Below are 17940 nucleotides of genomic sequence, written 5' to 3'. Positions count from 1 at the left end.
TGCTGAAATAAATTGGTTAGTCTAGCCACAAGTACTCCTTTTCTTTTTGCGAATACAGACTAACACGGCTGCTACTCTGAAACCTAAAAAATGAAGGAGACTCTTGCACTAGCATGCACTTGAGAGAAGCAAATATTTATCTAAGGAGAAAAGACTTGGAAGGGATTTCCCTGAGGCTCCTTTTGCTGCCTATACATTTCAAAGGACCGGGTTGAAGCTGCAGGATTCAGCTCTGGAATTTGAACACCTGGAGCCCAGGAAGGGGGTGTTTGGAACCGTGGGTTGGGACGGTCTATAGTAAGGATCCCTACCTTCCAGACCAGGTTTCCCTGCTGCTTGAGCCTGCCATGAAGTCAGGTGTTTGTGAGACTGCAGGTAATTTTCATAGTAACCACTGTGATGTCACATTGTCCTCGCTACAGTGACATCACTGCAGGATCAAACCTGAGGAGGAGGCAGGTTGGGGAAGGAGGGAAGCCCCGGTTCAAACACAAAGGGATGGGAGAATTGGTGGTCATGGCTCATAAGGGTAAAATGCCTTTCTATGTAGTGTGATGTGGCTGGAAATTTACTCCAAGATGAGGTCCCACTTGAAAGTGTAGAGCTGATCCTGTGCGGTGCTGAGTGCCCTCAAAGTCCATTGAAGGTCTGGCACCAACTCAGGGCCCACCCTGTCAGGAAAGGCTTGGATCTCTCTAGTGTTCTCAGTCCTTTTTAAAACTAATACTTATCAATGAAGAAAATGATTAGATTCTGGATAGTTGTGGTGGCTTTGGCAATGACTGGGTTTAACCATTTCCCTGCCCAAGCTGTGCTGTGCCTCTGCAAAGCCCTGCTATTATTTTTTGGGAAGGGGGAATGCTGAACTACGCAGGGCATACACAGGCCTTTCACTACAGAAGCCCTTATCACAGCCCTATGTAGCATGAAGAATGCAAAATACTTTTCATTGCAACACTCTGGGCTGTGTTTCTGGCTGACGTTAACCATTTTGTTTCATCTCGGACACCTGCAGTGATGGGTCCCCTGGAGCAACCAGAGGAATGAGGTTCTGGAACAGCCTTCCACTAGGAGTAATGGGGGCAAGAAACCTAACTAGATTTAGGATGGAGCTTGATAAATGTATTAATGTGGGGTTGCCTGTGATAGCAAGGGACTGGATAATCCAGGAGATCTGTTACAGTCCAGTGTTCTTATGTTCTTCACCAGAAATCTTTATCTGCATGGTACAACGAGCCATAAAACTATCATACTTTTCAAATACCCCACCTAGTTGCTCCAGCCCTGACCTGGAACTACCTTCAAGGAGTTGTAGAGGGTACAAATGGAAAGGACCTATCAAGGTATGCTATTGCCATTCCCTGCCAATGTAGGACTGGTCTCCAGGATACATTTTCTAGTGCTCGGTCCCGTCTCATTTTAAATGATCTAATCTAGCAGGGGAACGCTCTCAGTATTTTACATCTGTTTCTCTGAAGTCCCGCTGGAACACTGGCACTGGAGATCAGCAACCAAACGGTTTAACAAAGCTGTAAATAAGTGCATGACAGCACCTCCTAAACAGGCCTGTTCTGTGGCAAAAGTACATTATTCATTCAGGATACAAGGGGGCGGGGGGTGTGAGGTAATATCTGTCATTGGCCCAACTTCTCTTGGTGAAAGAGACAAGATTTCAAGCTAAACAGAGCTCTTCTTCAGGTCTGGGCTCTGTGTAGCTTAAAAGCTTGCCTCTTTCACTAGTAGAAGTTGGGCCAGATTCAGATTAAGTTGGGCTTAAATTAAGCCGGAGCTGTCCGGAGCAGAGGTCTGGTAAACATTTCCAAGCCCCAGTGTGCCTCCCATGGAGCTGAAGCCCCAAGCCCCAGTGCACCCACCCCCAGGGGGCTGAAGCCCCGTGCCCCACACCACACAGGGCAGAAGCCCTAGCCTCACCAGCCTGCAGAGCAGAAGCCCTGAGCTCCACTCACCCTCCCCCAACCCCAGCCCAGATGCTGAAGCCTGGAGCCCTGAGGCCTCCTGCTTCCCCTCTCCTCCCCCACCCTCCCCTCTCCCCATTTGGTCCTGGAATTTTTATAGCATGGCGGGAACGACATGTCCATTATTTATCATATCCGGGAAATAATCTGTGAGAATTTAAGCCCTGAGTTGGTCCAATAAAATATATTACCTCACCCACTTGATCTCTCTAATATTCTGAGACCAAGATGGCTATAACGATGCTGCAAGCAGTATTCATTCAAGACAGTGATATGTTGTTTGCAATGTGATCAGACAGAAGAGCAGACGGATTGTTTGAAAACCATTAGAATGATAGCCCTCGATGGTGAGATGAAACAGAGAGAGGGCCCTATCCTGGGAAGTGCTAAACACTCTCAATTCCTGCTGGATTCAGGAGATGAAGGTGCTCAGTCCCTCATTGGATCAGGCCCCAAGAGAGGAAAACCTTATGCAAAAAAGGTTATGCAAACTCAAGAAGGTTTTGCATCCTGCCTGCTAATGCATGGTTGGTGGCTTTGTTTTGTTTCCAAATCTTGGAGGATTTATCAGCAGTGTTTGGGGGAAAGTGTGAGACATGCAACCAGCCAAAATGACAGCAAATCAACGGCAGAAGCAGTACCATAAATACTCTTTATTTAAACACATGTCAAACAGTAGGGCCTGTAATAAATACTCAGACTTTGTACATACATATTTTCATATATCTCTCTCTCTAGCTAGCTATAAGAACAAAAATATATTTACATTTCTTTACTCCATATTTTTATATAAACAATTGTGCAAAAATGACCTTACCAAGGACAGTAAACAAAAAACTATTTCCCCATGCACTCTCACTGGCACCAGCAATATTGCACAGGACTTCAGATATCCTTTCCTTCCACTGGGAAGATGAGAAGATGGGAGGAAAGCTGTCATTATGTTAATGGAGGACCTGCAAGCCCATTTTTGTGATTCAACAATATTCTGTCAAGGTCTGACACCTTGCAAAATATTGGTCCTGATTCTTCACTCCATTACACTATGATTCCTGTGTAAAATTGGAGTCAGAGTGGTGCATCGTGGTTATTTTGGCACAATCTTACGAATAGCCCCTGGCAGCACTTTACAGGCAAGCTGGCCCAAGGAATTCTACAGTGCAGCCTGTAGCTGCCTTCATATTTAGTACAGATAGAAACTACAGCTCCCACTATGCTCTGTCTTGATCCAGGCTGTGTCACTGAGACCTGCTGGGGTACTTCTACGTTAAAGATTAGGCTAGTTCATAGTCTGCTCTGATCCTACAGCTGATACATACGTGGACTGCTGTGCCCAAGCAGAGCCTGTTGTAGCTTCAGAGCGGCATTCCCCGCTTGTAGTATCACAAGAAGTGGCTGGTCCTGTGCACTCCCTTCAGTACCCACTGGGTATGTCTACACTGCAATTAAAAGCCTGCAGCTGGCCCGTGTCAGCTGATTTGGGCTTACAGCACTTGGGCTAAGGGGCTGTTCAATTGTGGTGTCGACATTCGGCTGAAGCTGGAGCTCTGGGACCCTCTCACCTTGCAGGATCCTAGAGCCTGGGCTCCAACCCAGGTCTGAATGTCAAACACAATTAAACAGCCCCTTAGCCCAAGTCAGCTGGCATGGGCTGGCCACAAGTTTTTAATTGCAATGTAGACATACCCATTATGATCAGTCATAGTTATAGGTGTTACCATACCCACTATCATGAGAGTGATCAATTAAGGTGAGCTACTATCAGCTCTCTCGTGATAGTGTGGATGGCAACACCTATTTTTTCATGTTCTCTGTGCATATATCTATATCTTCCTACTGTATTTTCCACTGCATGCCTCCGATGAAGTGGGTTTTCGCCCACAAAAGGTTATGCTCACATAAATTTGTTAGTCTCCAAGGTGCCACAAGTACTCCTCATTCTTTTTGCTCAGTATGGTGTCAGTTACTGATAACAAGGTCATGCAGGAACCTTGTTCCATCCTACTTTATAGGGGAGGGCAGTTTCCATTACACAGGTGGGCTCAGAGATCCCAGACAGCAGAAAGTGAACCTAGCAAAGGGAGAGTAAACAATGGAGGGAGCCTGCAGCCTGGGGAGATGACCTATTCCATAAGTTGATCTCATTGGGAAACAGATTTGCCAGGCTGGTGAAAAGAAGCAAGCAGAACAAGTAGAAGAGAAAGGCGAGAGAAAGCCAATCTTTCCTGTTTGCCAGCCTCAGTGTTTCTAACTCCTGAAGACTGGGCTGTTGTAACACAAGAAGGCAGGGAGATTCAGTGGGAGGATCTCAGCATTCTGTTAGCTCTTGCTCAGCATTGTCAAAATTGGTAGGCCTCATGCACTGGCTAAAATAGGTCCTTTATAGTAAGTAAGTAAATAAATAAAGGGCTTGAAAAATGTAGAGCCTTGTGACATTGCCAAGCTGGAGAGCATGGTATGTGCTCACTCACCCTTTGGTTACCTCTCCAGAGAGGCAGGGGCTCTTTCTTGTTTCTTAACTTCTTTAAATTTCATGCTGCTAATATTTCTGGATATTTGGTAACTAGCTCTCCTCCTCCCTTTCCCTGCCTCCGCGCCGTGTCTCAACACAACTCTTGCTCTCATCTTTAATGTGCCCAGCACATTAGACTTCAGCCATTTAGGAGCTAAACACCTGGCCCAGAATGCAGAGGAATGGGGGTAGATTTACATGTACAGTCAGTGGAACCTCAACTGTTTGCCCTTGATCCTTCAGCTCACAACCTTGGCTCCTCTATATACATCCATCCATACATGCCCTTTTGATATCATGCTATAGTATAATATGCATTGACCTGCAGTGCCTTTCATCACTAACTTCCTATAGCAATCAGCTGTTTTCTGATTTTGGGGATATGACTTAGCTAGATTCTACAGCATATACCATATGTCTGAACTAAGGAAAGCACAGCTGAGAGAGAGAGAGAGATTCCATAGTAACTAGAGATGGGCATAGAGCAAAACCCTGCTTTCAAAATTCACCATAGGCAGAATCAAAGCCCAGGGTCCTGAACTTGTGGGAGTGAAATATAGGTGTAAACCTGGACTTCTCCAGATCTTGGGGTGTTTGGAATTGGCCCATTACAGAAAAAGGTTTGAGCTGTGAGAATTCCCCATAACTGGGGCTCTGGATCAGCATACTTCTCATAGGTTAATTGTACACACATCAATAATTCTCTGATATTGACAATTCATCTTCTGAGGCCAAGGCATCTCACAAAGCAAAAGCTCTCCAGGAATGTCTCCAATGAAGCAAAAGACTGACACAGTGGAGGGACTCTACATACTATGTCTGCTTTGGAGGACGGAGCGAAGACAGCTCCTGAAGTGGAAAATGCAGCTACCAGAGTAAAAAAAGACTCAGGGGTCTGCAGCTACACCATTATTCGGCAACACTGCTAAAGCAGGAATTACAGCACCAAGACTTACAAGAATTCAAAGAATTACACAACTGAGCATGGATGTTATGCAAAACTCTATTCATCCAAAGTGCAATAAGCAATAGATGGGGAGGGCACTTATCCCCCACTATAAAATATATTCACAGGGACTATACATATACATACACAAGGGGTACAAAATATTCTACTTGCCTCTGGTGCAATCTCAGTGACACGGCAGTGTTTGTGGGAGGTACAAACCAGCAGCACAGAATGTAGGCCTGTGTGTTTTCAGTGGAGCACATTATTTTAGGTCTGGACAAGGTATTTCATTTCAGTGACAGTGGAATTCTCTAGGATTTATTTTTCCACGAGTGAAAGCAGCACAATGCGTATTATACACTCTGAGCCAGATCCTCAGCTAATATAAACAGACAAAACTGCACTGAAGTCACTTTACACCAGCTGGGGATCTGGCCCAGATACTTTATCTATATATACCTGTTTCTGCTGTTTTTTAGGATATTTTCTTCATTACAAAATAAATGACCAGGCAAGAGGTTTTCCTTTCTGCATTTTTTAATCTCCACATGGCAGTTTCTATAGGGGCCCATTTATTGTGTGTGTTATATTGTAACTGGTTGGGTCCATGACAGTTTCATTCTCTGAACTGTCATGTTTCTATGGAAAGTCAACAGTTTTCACTGAGCCAAGTCCAATGAGAGTTTTGGCTGAGTAAGACTGAGTAACACATGACTAAGCACCTGAGAATCTGACCTATTGTTTGGTGGATTTCCAAAGAAGTTGCTGATCCTTTCCTTCAGCTTCAGCTAGTTTAAGACCTCCACAGCTCACACCCCACCTGTGTTGACGTCAGAGAGAAAAGTAAAACCTGAAGCAATTGTCAGGTGATCTACACGCAAATCTCAGGACTAATGATGCCTCCTTTACCCATCCTGTCTGTGTTGATCAGTGCCACCATATCCTGGTCATCTTCCCAGCCTTGCCTCACAGTGAATAACCTATTGCTTCCTGACCCTTCCATCTTCCAGTGCTTGGAACAGCCCTGTGGTTCTGAGACAAGCCATGTCCCTGTTCACGCCTCTTCTTCAGATACACACAGCAAGAGCATTTGAAGTTTTAATATCAAATAGCCAAACAAATGTGGTCATTGACAAAATATGCACAACACTAGCAATGAGGGTGTGGCATTGTTTACACTCAGGGCCCACTCCTATTCCCACTGAAGTCAATGGAAGTTTGGCAGTAACGTCTATGACAGAAGAACTGGGCCCTTGCTAAAGAGAATGTCACCCTGCCACTTGTGAGGGGTTGCCGTTTCCCCCCTACTTGGCCCAATCAATCTTATAAGCTACCCTATCCTGGTGTGTATCCTCCATGTCACATGTGCATGTAATTCCATTCATGAGGGTATATTCATATTCCAAACACTGACAGCGATTGTTGGTTGCTGGCTGTTCAGACTAAAAAACACAGGAGAGGAAATCGAGAACCACAACTTGTACCTAATTTTTTACTTACTCTGGACTGCTATATAATAATAATTAATATACACACACACTGATGCAGCATATGCAACATGTAGATAATGAATGTGTGTGTTTACATGCACCTACTGTACTGTACAATAGCATTCTGTATCTAAATCCTCATACTACACAAAACGAGCTTCATTAACAAATGGCACCTGAGTTTCTGAGTTCCTAAATCTTGCACTGTGTCAGGTTTCATTCTGCTAGGACAGTGTGTTAATGTTTATCTGGAAAGAGATTGTTTTTGTAGACCCAGTGACTCCCCTAACAGCAATTGCATGTACCCTGTAACGTCATCACTATGTGTTTGCTTCAATGGGACTGGCTGTATTTTGAAGGCTTAATATGGGAATTGAACTGTGCACAGGATCTGCTTACAGCCTGACATCAACAGCAGGGAGCGATGCACCAGGCAACTTCCTTAAAGCAAACCCTGTTCTCTGCTTGGTGCTAGGGGGCAGTCAATGGCAGACAAGCAGGGATATCTTGGAAGTCATCTCCCATAGGAGGGAGACAGCTAGTGAAAGAGGAAGAAGCTTTCTCAGGCCACATTCTCTTTCTCTGTATATACTTTGGGCTCAGCCCTGCAGTCCTGACCCAGGCAGAACTCTTTGTAATGGCAACCACACCTCCCATCCTCTAAAGGAGGATTCAAGGATCCGGCTCTTTTAGCCACTCTTCCCAGAGGACCATGCCCACTTTGCTGGGGAGAGGGAGGAGCACCCATTTCAACTCCTCTTCCCTATAAAATGCCAATAGTTGAGACAAGGCTTCATGGACACGGTTCAAAATGTCTCAGAGCTGAATTCACCCTAGCACCTTGTATCACCATTGCTACCAGTGCAAAGTGAGCGTCAAAACAAAGCAGAATGGCATCGTTTACACCTGCTTTGAACTTACTTCACAATGGGGCAAATGACACAAGGTGCAGGTCAATGGCGAATTGGACCCTAAAGGGAATGTGGGTGCTAAACAGTTATCTCTACAATCCTTCCACAGACTTCTGCAGGGTTGAACGCTCCGCATGTTTAAAGAATGCCTGGTATTTTTATTTTAAATTTTGTTGCCATTATTTTTTATTTCACATTCCACATTTTTAGAGGCGATTTGAATCATTCCACTCCCCCCCCCACCCCGAATTCCTTCATTTTCCCGCACACACACACTTTTGTAGTCTCTGAGCTCGCATCACCTTGTCAGAAAAGCCATGACATGGTGGCCCCCCTTTAACTTGCAGATACTCCTTTGCAAAGTAGCACAATAGTGCAAGTGTGTGTACTGTGACTGCAAGGTCTCTGCTATAAATAGTCCCACTTCATTGTGTTGCATGGTGTCTGGCTTTGTCTTTTAATTTGGCCTTCTCCTTTAAGGACAACTGTTAAAGGTGCAAAAGATAACGCAGCATTGTTTTTGTGGAGATTTGCCTTAGCATTCTTCTAATTTCACAGATGCAGTGAGTCTCTCCGTTAATCACACTTCGCAATTGGCCCCTAGCTGCAGAAAGGGCTGTCAGAAAGCCCCATGCATTTTGCTCCAAACTCTGCTGCAGCATGTCCCTCCCGGTCACCTCTCTTGAACCTGACGGCAGGCTTTTTACTGTTTTAATAACCACCTTGCATGGTGTAAACACTAATCCCAAGCATGACTATGCACAAATTGGAAGGTTTATGAAGGTGGTTCGGGCTACATATGCTTACTAGCTGCTAAACAAAGTGCTTTCTCCACTTGGAGGGTAGGTGAGTGAGTTGGGCAACAGGAAGAAACACTGTATATTCTGCAAAGAACAACTCAGCATACCTTTTACCAGTTTGGCCGGGGAGGGGGCTCCGCTACTTAGTTACATCCCTCTGGCATCTGCAGTTAACAGACACAACAAAAGATCTAACCTGAAAGAGAGAAAACTACAGATTTCTGATCAAGATGCAGAGACTTTAGCTTGTAAGAAATCAGTAGGCAAATCCTCACCACTCACTTGACAATCTCTGCAGCAGGCCTCACTTGAAAGGATAACTCTTAGGAGATCGAGCTTCCTGACTGCTCAGCAGCTCCCAGGAACCACAGGAAACTTCCCCAACTATGTGCCAAAAGTATTTTCAATACAGAAAGAACATAAGGCGAAGCCAATCTATGCTTTACATGGACAGCTTTCCAGGAGTTATCACAAATGATTTGCAAAGGCTCACTCAGAAATTCATTGGAAATACCAATTACAGTTAGTGACGATATTCTTGGTGGAGAGTTTTTTCAGGGCAAAGGCGTGGGTGAGCGGTGAAATAAATGCTGAGGTTGGGAGCAGCTCACCATTTGAAAACACCACGACTCTTTGCATTTGTTTTTTTGTTTTGTTTTCTCTGATATTTCTTCCCACTAAGACACTGTTCCAGGAAACTCCTTGTTGGAATCCTAGGGCACAGGTCAAAACAGTCTTGGTTGCCTAACCCATGCATGATTCCGAGATTGACCAAAAGCTATTTCAAGCAAATTAGTCAAAGCTCAAAGCAGTTCCCTAAGACAGCACACCTGTATTAACAGAGTGCAATAACAAAGCAGCAAAATAGAAACATACCAAGATATTAAGCATTCAGATACTGTGTTGAGGGATCTGGCATACAAATACATAGAACAGATTGGAATGGAAACTTTGTAAGGGACCCAGTGTGTGATCTTCCCCCACCTCAGTCTTTTTCACATGTTTTGAAAGGACCCTTCTCTTTCACATTCTCTTTGCAGCCATGCTGCACCCTTTTAAAAAAACATCTATGTAAGCCTGAAGGAAGAGTCCCGTTTTCTGATCACTGCTTCCTGCATCGAGAGGCTGCTCTGCTGAAGGGTAACAGTCTCCTCTTGCTCCCCCACAGGTCTCTGTACTCCTCCCCACCCGCACCTGTCCACTTGTGTCTGAGTATTAGCTTCCCATCTGACAGCCCCGGGGAGCTTGCAGCCAACATGAAGCAAGGTTTGCAAACCAGGAACAAAATGTAAAACCTGCCAAGAGGGAAAGCTAATAAATAAAACGGGGCCAGAAAAACAAAGACTGATCTACCCTTCCATATCCACTGTCTCCTGAGACCAAACACTCTCTGAATTAAATACACCTTGTTATTTTATTTTAAAGATTGGGAAAACCTTTAGCTAGAGGAATTTTCTGTGATTTTTAGCAGCACACAGGACAATTTTCCAGCTACCTTCTCCAGGAAATTTACAGTCATAGTCTTCTACATTCTCCCAAATTCCCCAGGCCTGTTTCTTTTTTTTAATGAAAAAGTCCTATAGAATTGAACAGAGAACATTAGTTTATTTGTTTCTTTAAATCAGCCTTCCAAATTTAACAGAAGTATCTCTCTTGTATAGAATTCTATAGAGCGATTCTATCTCCCCCTACAGAAATTATCTGGTTTCCTTTAAAAATCTAAAGGTTTGATGGTAATTTTAAAAGCACCCGACAGAACTTTGTTGGCTTCACCCTTGTACAATTCCAGAGGACTTTTCCATAAACAGGGATTTGTCCCAGACCCTCCATCTGAGGCTAAAATTGATTCATGTTTTGACCGCATGTTTCATTTGATTGTTTTGTTTTGTACATGAGAAATCATGTTCAAGAGCTGGTTTATTGGATGTGGAGGGGGGATTTCACTGTACAACAGCCTGGAGTGGCCTGGCTCATGATACGGTGTTCCTGTCCCTCATGAGATGGGGGACACAGTCGGAGATTACACAAAATGCTTTATAAGAGCACTATAAAGGGCAGACTGCCAGGCCCATGATCCCCTTAGCGCTGGGACTCCAGTGGGGGTGTAACCACCGTTGAAAGATGGGAAGACTAAAAGGGGAAATTTCAGGAGGGGGAAAATACAGCCCAGATGAATTCCCTCAGTGACCCCCAAAGCCCATGATTTAGAGCTTAAGCTCGCTCAGACCGGAGGGGTACAGCTCCGAGCACACTGAGTGCTTAACAAATAATACAGAACATAATGACCGGGATCAAACCACCCTTTATTTCACAGGTCATTGCCGAAGAGCCCCCACTGCGTGTCCTAGCCTACTCCACGCTTGGACCTCTGAGGCCACTGAGACCCAAATAGACAGGGGGAAAGCGCCTCTATTGTGAACACTGCCACTGAAGTGGCGTTGAAATGTCTTTAGAGTCCCTCTGTAAACGGAACGAGCTGTCAATGGGAACTGCTCACGGGCTACTCCCTGAGCTGAAACCTGTTGGAACCTGCCGAGCACTGCTCTGCCCACCTTTCCAATCAGTGCTCGCTCGCCTCCAGGGCAGAGCAAGCTCAGCCACGGGGTGGTGGCAGGGGAATCAGGTTCAGTGTGGCCAGAAGGGAAGTGCTAGTTATCGTGTTACAGCCCTCGCTGAGCTTCCCAGCCGCCCCCGCTCCCTGCTTTTGGATGATGTCAACTGCAGAACCCTAGTGCTAACAACTTTATAATTATGGGCTTAATCCTCATGAATTCCGCTGGCATTTAGGCTCAGACCTCTCCAGATGCCAAGAGGGAACAAAGATCGCAAGTGAAGAACACTATTAGCGTAGGAAGCCTCTAGTAATGGGGAAAGGGGCTGGTTTCTTTAGCATACGCGGACATTGCCCATTAGTTTCACAGCCAAGTCTTTGGGATTTAAATAATGCGCAGTAATGAAAATGTGACCATCATATTTGTGTGGGTGGAAGGGAAGCTCAGATCTCAAAGGAAGGGCAGTTGAAAGGTATGTTTACTGCACTAACATGAAGACTGAACTGGGATTAATGGGGATTTGGTGCGGGGGAGATGAGCCATTCCTAGCAGAACTGAGTATGAAGTCATTAGAGCATCACTTAAAGTTGTCACCATACTTTTATACAGTGGACAGGAATTTGGACAAACAGGTGCAGTGAGGTCATCCTTACACCAGTATTCACTGCACAAAGAAGTAAACTTCAGACTCGATTCCCCCAAACGACGGCAAATCGAGCCCTGACTCGTCCCCGAAGTAAAGGATCATCTTCCCCTCTGATGGGAGACAGCCCACTCACCAAAGGGACAGGAGTCCTGCTAGGCTTGAGGGCAGCAGTTACGTGCTTATTATTACTAGATCTCTGAGGTAGATAAACACAAACACCACAACAGTCATCAAGTCTTCAAGGGATGACCCTCATCCACAGTCTTAAAATAATCCCCGGTGCATATAAATATGTACTTGCCCGAGGATTTTGTACATCCTGCAAATAAACAACCCCCTCCCGCCCCTAAAGGGGGCACTCCCACATACTTGTATAAAGGTTGCTAGTTTTAGTTCTCTTGCAGTTACTACATTAAAGGTGCCTTTTTCATTGGACTGGGTTATTTTTGTTTTTGGTAAAGGCTCATCTCTCTACAATATGCAATCGTGTGTGCTATGACTGATGCTCTGGGACTCAACGCAACCGTTCAGCACAGTACCTTTACAGTGCAATAAGTCCTCACTGGCAGGTGGCCCCGCTCCATCACACAGCAATTCACACGTTTTGTCTTGTCCCAACTGATATCCATCGTCCTCCTCGTTGAAGTCACTTTTCCCGTTGCTGTTGGAATATCCATTGGCGTGCATCTTCAGGGCAGATCGCCGGAGGCACAGGAGCTCCTGGAAAGCATACCTGAAGTCCGGGCTTCTGCAGTAAATAAGGGGGTTGAAGCCGGAGTTGACGTATCCCAACCAGTTCAGGAGGATGTACAGGTAAGTGGGGATAATGTTGTCCTGTATCACGTGCACGATGTTGACTATGAAGAAGGGCAGCCAGCACAAAGTGAAGGTGCCCATGATGATCCCCAAGGTTTTCAGGGCTTTGTGCTCCTTCAAACAAAACTTGGAGGTTCTCCTGTGACTTCCTCTCCCGTTCTGCTCCTGCTGGTGGTTGTTCTGGTTATGAAACCTCCTTTCACATTTGTCTATCTTCTTCAACTGCTTCTTGGCTACCTGGAAGACCCTGGCATAGACGAAGACCATGACCACCAAAGGCAAGTAGAAGGAGATGATGGAAGAAGCGATGGCATAGGCTTGGTTGGTGAAGAAGTCACAGCAACTCTCATCTTTGTAACACTTTTCGGCTACCGGGCCCTCTGCTCTGTACCAGTGCATCTGGATAGGCAAGAAAGAGGTCAAAACAGACACTACCCAGACCACGAGGATGACAATCCTGGCTTTGCTCTTGGTCAGCAGGCTCTGATACTTGAAGGGGGAGGTGATGGCGAAATACCTGTCCACGGCAATGACGCAGAGGGTCTCGATGCTGGCCGTGACACACAGCACGTCTAAGGAGGTCCAGAACTCGCACCAGAAGTTCCCAAACTTCCACTGCTTCAGCATGATGTGGCTGGCTCCGAAGGGGACCACGGCCAGCCCCATCACCAGGTCGGCGCACGCCAGGGAAGTGATGAAGTAGTTGGTGACGGTCTGCAGCCGCTGGAACTTGGCGATGGCCGTGATCACCAGGATGTTGCCAAAGACGATGGCCAGCACGATCACAGACATCAGGATGCCCATGCCCACCATCCAGACGTCTTGCGACAGGCTGGAACTGCCCGTGTCCTCGCTGCTGCTCACATTGACCGCAGCAAGCCCCGGGCTGGTGGGACTCACCGATCCCATGGCTTCCTACCCGCAGCAGCGCACGTTCTGCGCTCTGCTCCCTGTTGACATGCAAGCCTCGGGCGGCCCCGCGACCGATCCCCCGCCGCACGGCGCCGGGGCTCTTCGCAGGCAAGTCTGGGACAGGCCGATGCCCACTGCGCAGCGCCGGCGCTCCGCTCGCGCTCTTTACACGCCGGCTGTCTCCTGCGCTCGGTGCCCGGTGCGCCTGGCTGGTGCCCTGGAGCAGTCACACGCGCGCTGTAGGAGATCCAAGCTGGCTCCCCGAGAAATGCCGGCGGTGGCTTGGCCGGGCTGGGGGCCTCTTGCAGTCAGACTTGTTGACAGACTGTTTGGTGGCTAGGGATTTGCATTTGTTTGTTCCCCCTTTAGCCTGCTCCCTCCCCTTCTGCAGCTGCAGCCTGGGCAGCTCCGACCCTGCCGGGAGTCTCGTCTACAAGTGTCCTGAGCCCGTTATGTGTTGGGGAGCTTATAGGAACAGCCAGCCGTGACATCAGGCAGCCCCCAGCCAATGGGCTGCTAGCAGGACACGGGGACACACACACACACACACACACACACACGGCTGACAGTGGTGACGGTGCTCCTGCTGGTCTGTCCCCTAGGGTGGTTCTCGCAGCCCCAGTGCCGGTCTCTCCCGGTGCCCTAGTTGACGGGGGAGCCTCCACTTTGATCCGCTGCAGCCTGCAGACGTCCCTCTCTCCTCACTCCCCAGCCCCGGCCACGGGTGCTTCTGGCAGAGCTCGCAGTCAGCCCGGATCGCTGCTTGCCCCGGTCCCGTTTGCCTCTCAAAGCAGGGCGCTCCCTGGGAACACAGCCCGCAGGCTGATCCCTGGCTCCAGGCGCTTTTGCTGACAGAGGCAGGCGCGCCTTCCCTGGCGCTTTGGTTTCACTGTTGACACTTCGGCCCTTTTGCAGCGAAGGTTTCGAGTCTGCGACCGAGTGGCATTTTGCACAACTGTCTGCATTCACCCTCCCGCCTCACTTGTGCATTGCCAGCGAGGTTGGTTTGCGTGCGCCACGCTCCGTTCCCAGCGAACATTACTGCCTCGCGATCAAGAGAACTTCTCGCTAGTAAGTGCGTGCTAGGTCCCGAGAACTTCTCGCTAGTAAGTACGTGCTAGGTCCTTGTGTGTTTTCAGACACACAACTGCCGCAGCGTCCTGTGGAAGTGGATTGGCCCGGAAACCACCTGTGGAGCGGTGAAGTGAAAAGTTACAGATGCTCACTGTAAAAGAGAGGAAGAGGGATACTTTCTCAGCATACCTCGCCACCTAATCCCCTGGGGACCTGCCGCTGCATCGCTCGCAAAGCGAGCCAACAGCCTGTTGTTATTCCTTAGACCTGAAGTTTCTCTTCTTCAGCTTTAATTCAAATCACCGCGTAGCGCTGGGAATGGTACATTTCTAGTCTCCCTGCCAATCCGCCAGTACCCTGACATGCAGTTAGTTAGCATCACTGAGGCAGCTACCCATCTGTCTAGCTACTTTCAACGGTTAGCCAATTTACATCGGATATAGATCGGTATGTGTAGATATGATCGAAATCAAAGGTTTCGAGCAATAAGCGCAACGGCTTTGGTTGCTGAATTAGCCTTCGAAGTAGACTGTGTCTCTCTGTTTACAGCATTCATCTTCCAAAGCCTCCTTTTACATGCATGTCTAAACTTAGCACGGGATCTCTGAAACCAAGTCATATAACCGGTGTAAAGAAAACTTCCTTCCCGGTCACGGAGGGGTAGAAGAAAATATAACGCATCATTTACTCTGGAGAAAGCAAAGAGCCAGAAACCGAAAGAACAGTGATATATTGACAAGGCACTTTGAGACAGGATCCGAATCTGCCCCCCCCTCCAATTATTCCTGCTAGAGCTAGACCCATTCAGAGAGACCACTCGCACAGCAAAATAGAGCTCAACAGGAGTAAGGGTGGCAGAATCGGGCCCTTTACTATTTTTCAGTGTTTGTTTTAAAAGCAGGCACAGTACGCCATTGCATGGAGAAGTCACGTAAACAACGGACAGCGCAACACTGGAACGTAGGGAAGCTTCCCCAGGTTTGATCCTAATGAGAGGTGCTGAGGATACAACAGTACAGATTTCTCATTGTTAGTTTCCATCCAGATACTATCTGTCTATCTCCCTGCCCGGGAGCTATCAACTGGATAAATCCAAGAAAAAAAAAAGAGGATGGAGGGAGACCATGTGTTTTGGACTGAGTTGGAAGATGGCAGGGGAAGTGGAGTTCAAGAAATCTGGAAGAGGTGAGGCCCCAATCTCAATCTTGTTTGAGCTACATCTGTGCTCTCAAAGGCCATATACAATTAAAGACCAATATAGTCTTTTTTATAGTCAGTTTAGCTCATCCTGAGGCCCTGAACACTAATAGGAAGACCTTATTCTTCCTTGGATTGTGCTGCAATTTAAAGTTTCCTGATTTCTTGGTAAGTAGAGATATCTTTTGACTGGAGAAAAGGAGTATACAAGGAGAGGAAGGAATTTTTAATGTGCTTTTCTTACATGATAGCTTTGTCTTAGTTTTTCCCCCCTCTACCTTACACTGGAATTGTTATTACAGATTGTACCTACTTTATCTGGCTGTACACTCAAAAGATAATCTTTTCAAATTAAAGGTTAATAACTTTTAATTTAAATGATTTGTGGCACATGCCTGGGGTGAGTGAGTGCCCTTTCTCTCAACAGCTCTAAAGGTTTCTCCTTAATGCACATTTGCTTGTAATCACAGCTGTGACCCATCTCCAGTAAAACCAGGGAACTGAACAAATGCATTCAGTTATTTCCCAAACACTTGAGAAATACTGTTAGAAATATGCCTGAGCTGACCATGTAACTTCAGTGCATCCCACTTGGTGATGTTGAAGCCAGATATGGTTAACCTGGTGGTCTGAGTGTAAAAGCATTTTCCCCAAAAGCAAACAGTTTGCTGTGTTAGGGAATAAAGACTACCACAAGCTCCTTTTCATCTAAATGAAGATAATTTTGCCTTTTATGTTTAATATCTGCTTGTTTATTTATAATTAACCCATATTGACTCAGCCCTTCTTGTTTCTGAGATAAATTGCATTCCATGCAGTGTGTGAAGTCTTTTGGACACGACTTTAAAACCTGAGGTCCTGTGGGCTGTGATTTGAATGGACTTAAAGATCTCCTGGCATTTAAGATTAAGGATTGCAGCAGTGTCTTTGGCTAAAAATACACCTCCATCCATAATGACAGGTTTCAGAGTAGCAGCCCTGTTAGTCTGTATTCGCAAAAAGAAAAGGAGTACTAGTGGCACCTTAGAGACTAACCAATTTATTTGAGCATAAGCTTTCGTGAGCTACAGCTCACTTCATCAGATGCATTCAGTGGAAAATACAGTGAGGAGATTTATATACACACAGAACATGAAAAAATGGGTGTTATCTTACACACTGTAAGGAGAGTGATCACTTAAGATGACCTATTACCAGCGGGGTGAGGGGGGTGGGGGAGAAAACCTTCTGTAGTGATAATCAAGGTGGGCCATTTCCAGCAGTTAACAGGAATGTCTGAGGAACAGTGGGGGGAGGGTGAAATAAACATGGGGAAATAGTTTTACTTTGTGTAATGACCCATCCACTCCCAGTCTCTATTCAAGTCTAAGTTCATTGTATCCAGTTTGCAAATTAATTCCAATTCAGCAGTCTCTCGTTGGAGTCTGTTTTTGAAGTCTTTTTGTTGTAATATTGCGACCTTTAGGTCTGTAATCGAGTGACCAGAGAGATTGAAGTGTTCTCTGACTGGTTTTTGAATGTTATAATTCTTGACATCTGATTTGTGTCCATTTATTCTTTTACGTAGAGACTGTCCAGTTTGGCCAATGTACATGGCAGAGGGGCATTGCTGGCACAGGATGGCATATATCACATTGGTAGATGTGCGGGTGAACGAGCCTCTGATAGTGTGGCTGATGTGATTAGGCCCTGTGATGGTGTCCCCTGAATAGATATCTGGACACAGTTAGCAACGGGCTTTGTTTCAAGGATAGTTTCCTGCGTTAGTGGTTCTGTTGTGTGGTGTGTGGTTGCTGGTGAGTATTTGCTTCAGGTTGGGGGCTGTCTGTAGGCAAGGACTGGCCTGTCTCCCATCCATAGTTGTGCAGTGTGCTGTGCACCTGGTAACTGCTGCCCTCCCCCCACAAGAGATAGCTGTATTTCTGCATTTCAGTGGTGATATATATACACACACCCTTATTCACAGAAGCAGGTCTTACTCACAAGAGTAATCCCATTGATTTCAGCAGAGCTATCATGCAGGGACTGCTTATGTATGCAAGTGTTTGGAGAATGGGGCCCACAGTTTGCAAAGTTCTTTGGGATGAAAGGTGCTATTCAAATGC

At 46.4% G+C, this 17940-nt stretch overlaps 1 protein-coding gene across 2 annotated transcripts in view; it reads right to left on the bottom strand.

Annotated features, from left to right (window-relative positions):
- ADRB2 (adrenoceptor beta 2) overlaps nt 1–13993 on the bottom strand; it is a 62463-nt gene extending 48470 nt beyond the window's left edge. For both annotated transcript variants that reach the window (XM_084636383.1, XM_084636382.1), the window contains exon 1: nt 12376–13993. In XM_084636383.1, the coding sequence (XP_084492509.1) occupies nt 12376–13561 (1186 nt within the window). In that variant the 5' untranslated portion in view covers nt 13562–13993. The remainder of the gene's footprint in view (nt 1–12375) is intronic.
- Between the last annotated feature and the right edge of the window lie 3947 nt (nt 13994–17940).

The sequence above is a fragment of the Lepidochelys olivacea genome (genome assembly GCF_965140295.1).
Source record: "Lepidochelys olivacea isolate rLepOli2 genome assembly, chromosome: 8".
NCBI lineage: Eukaryota > Metazoa > Chordata > Testudines > Cheloniidae > Lepidochelys > Lepidochelys olivacea.
This window is presented reverse-complemented; position numbering and strand designations above follow the sequence as displayed.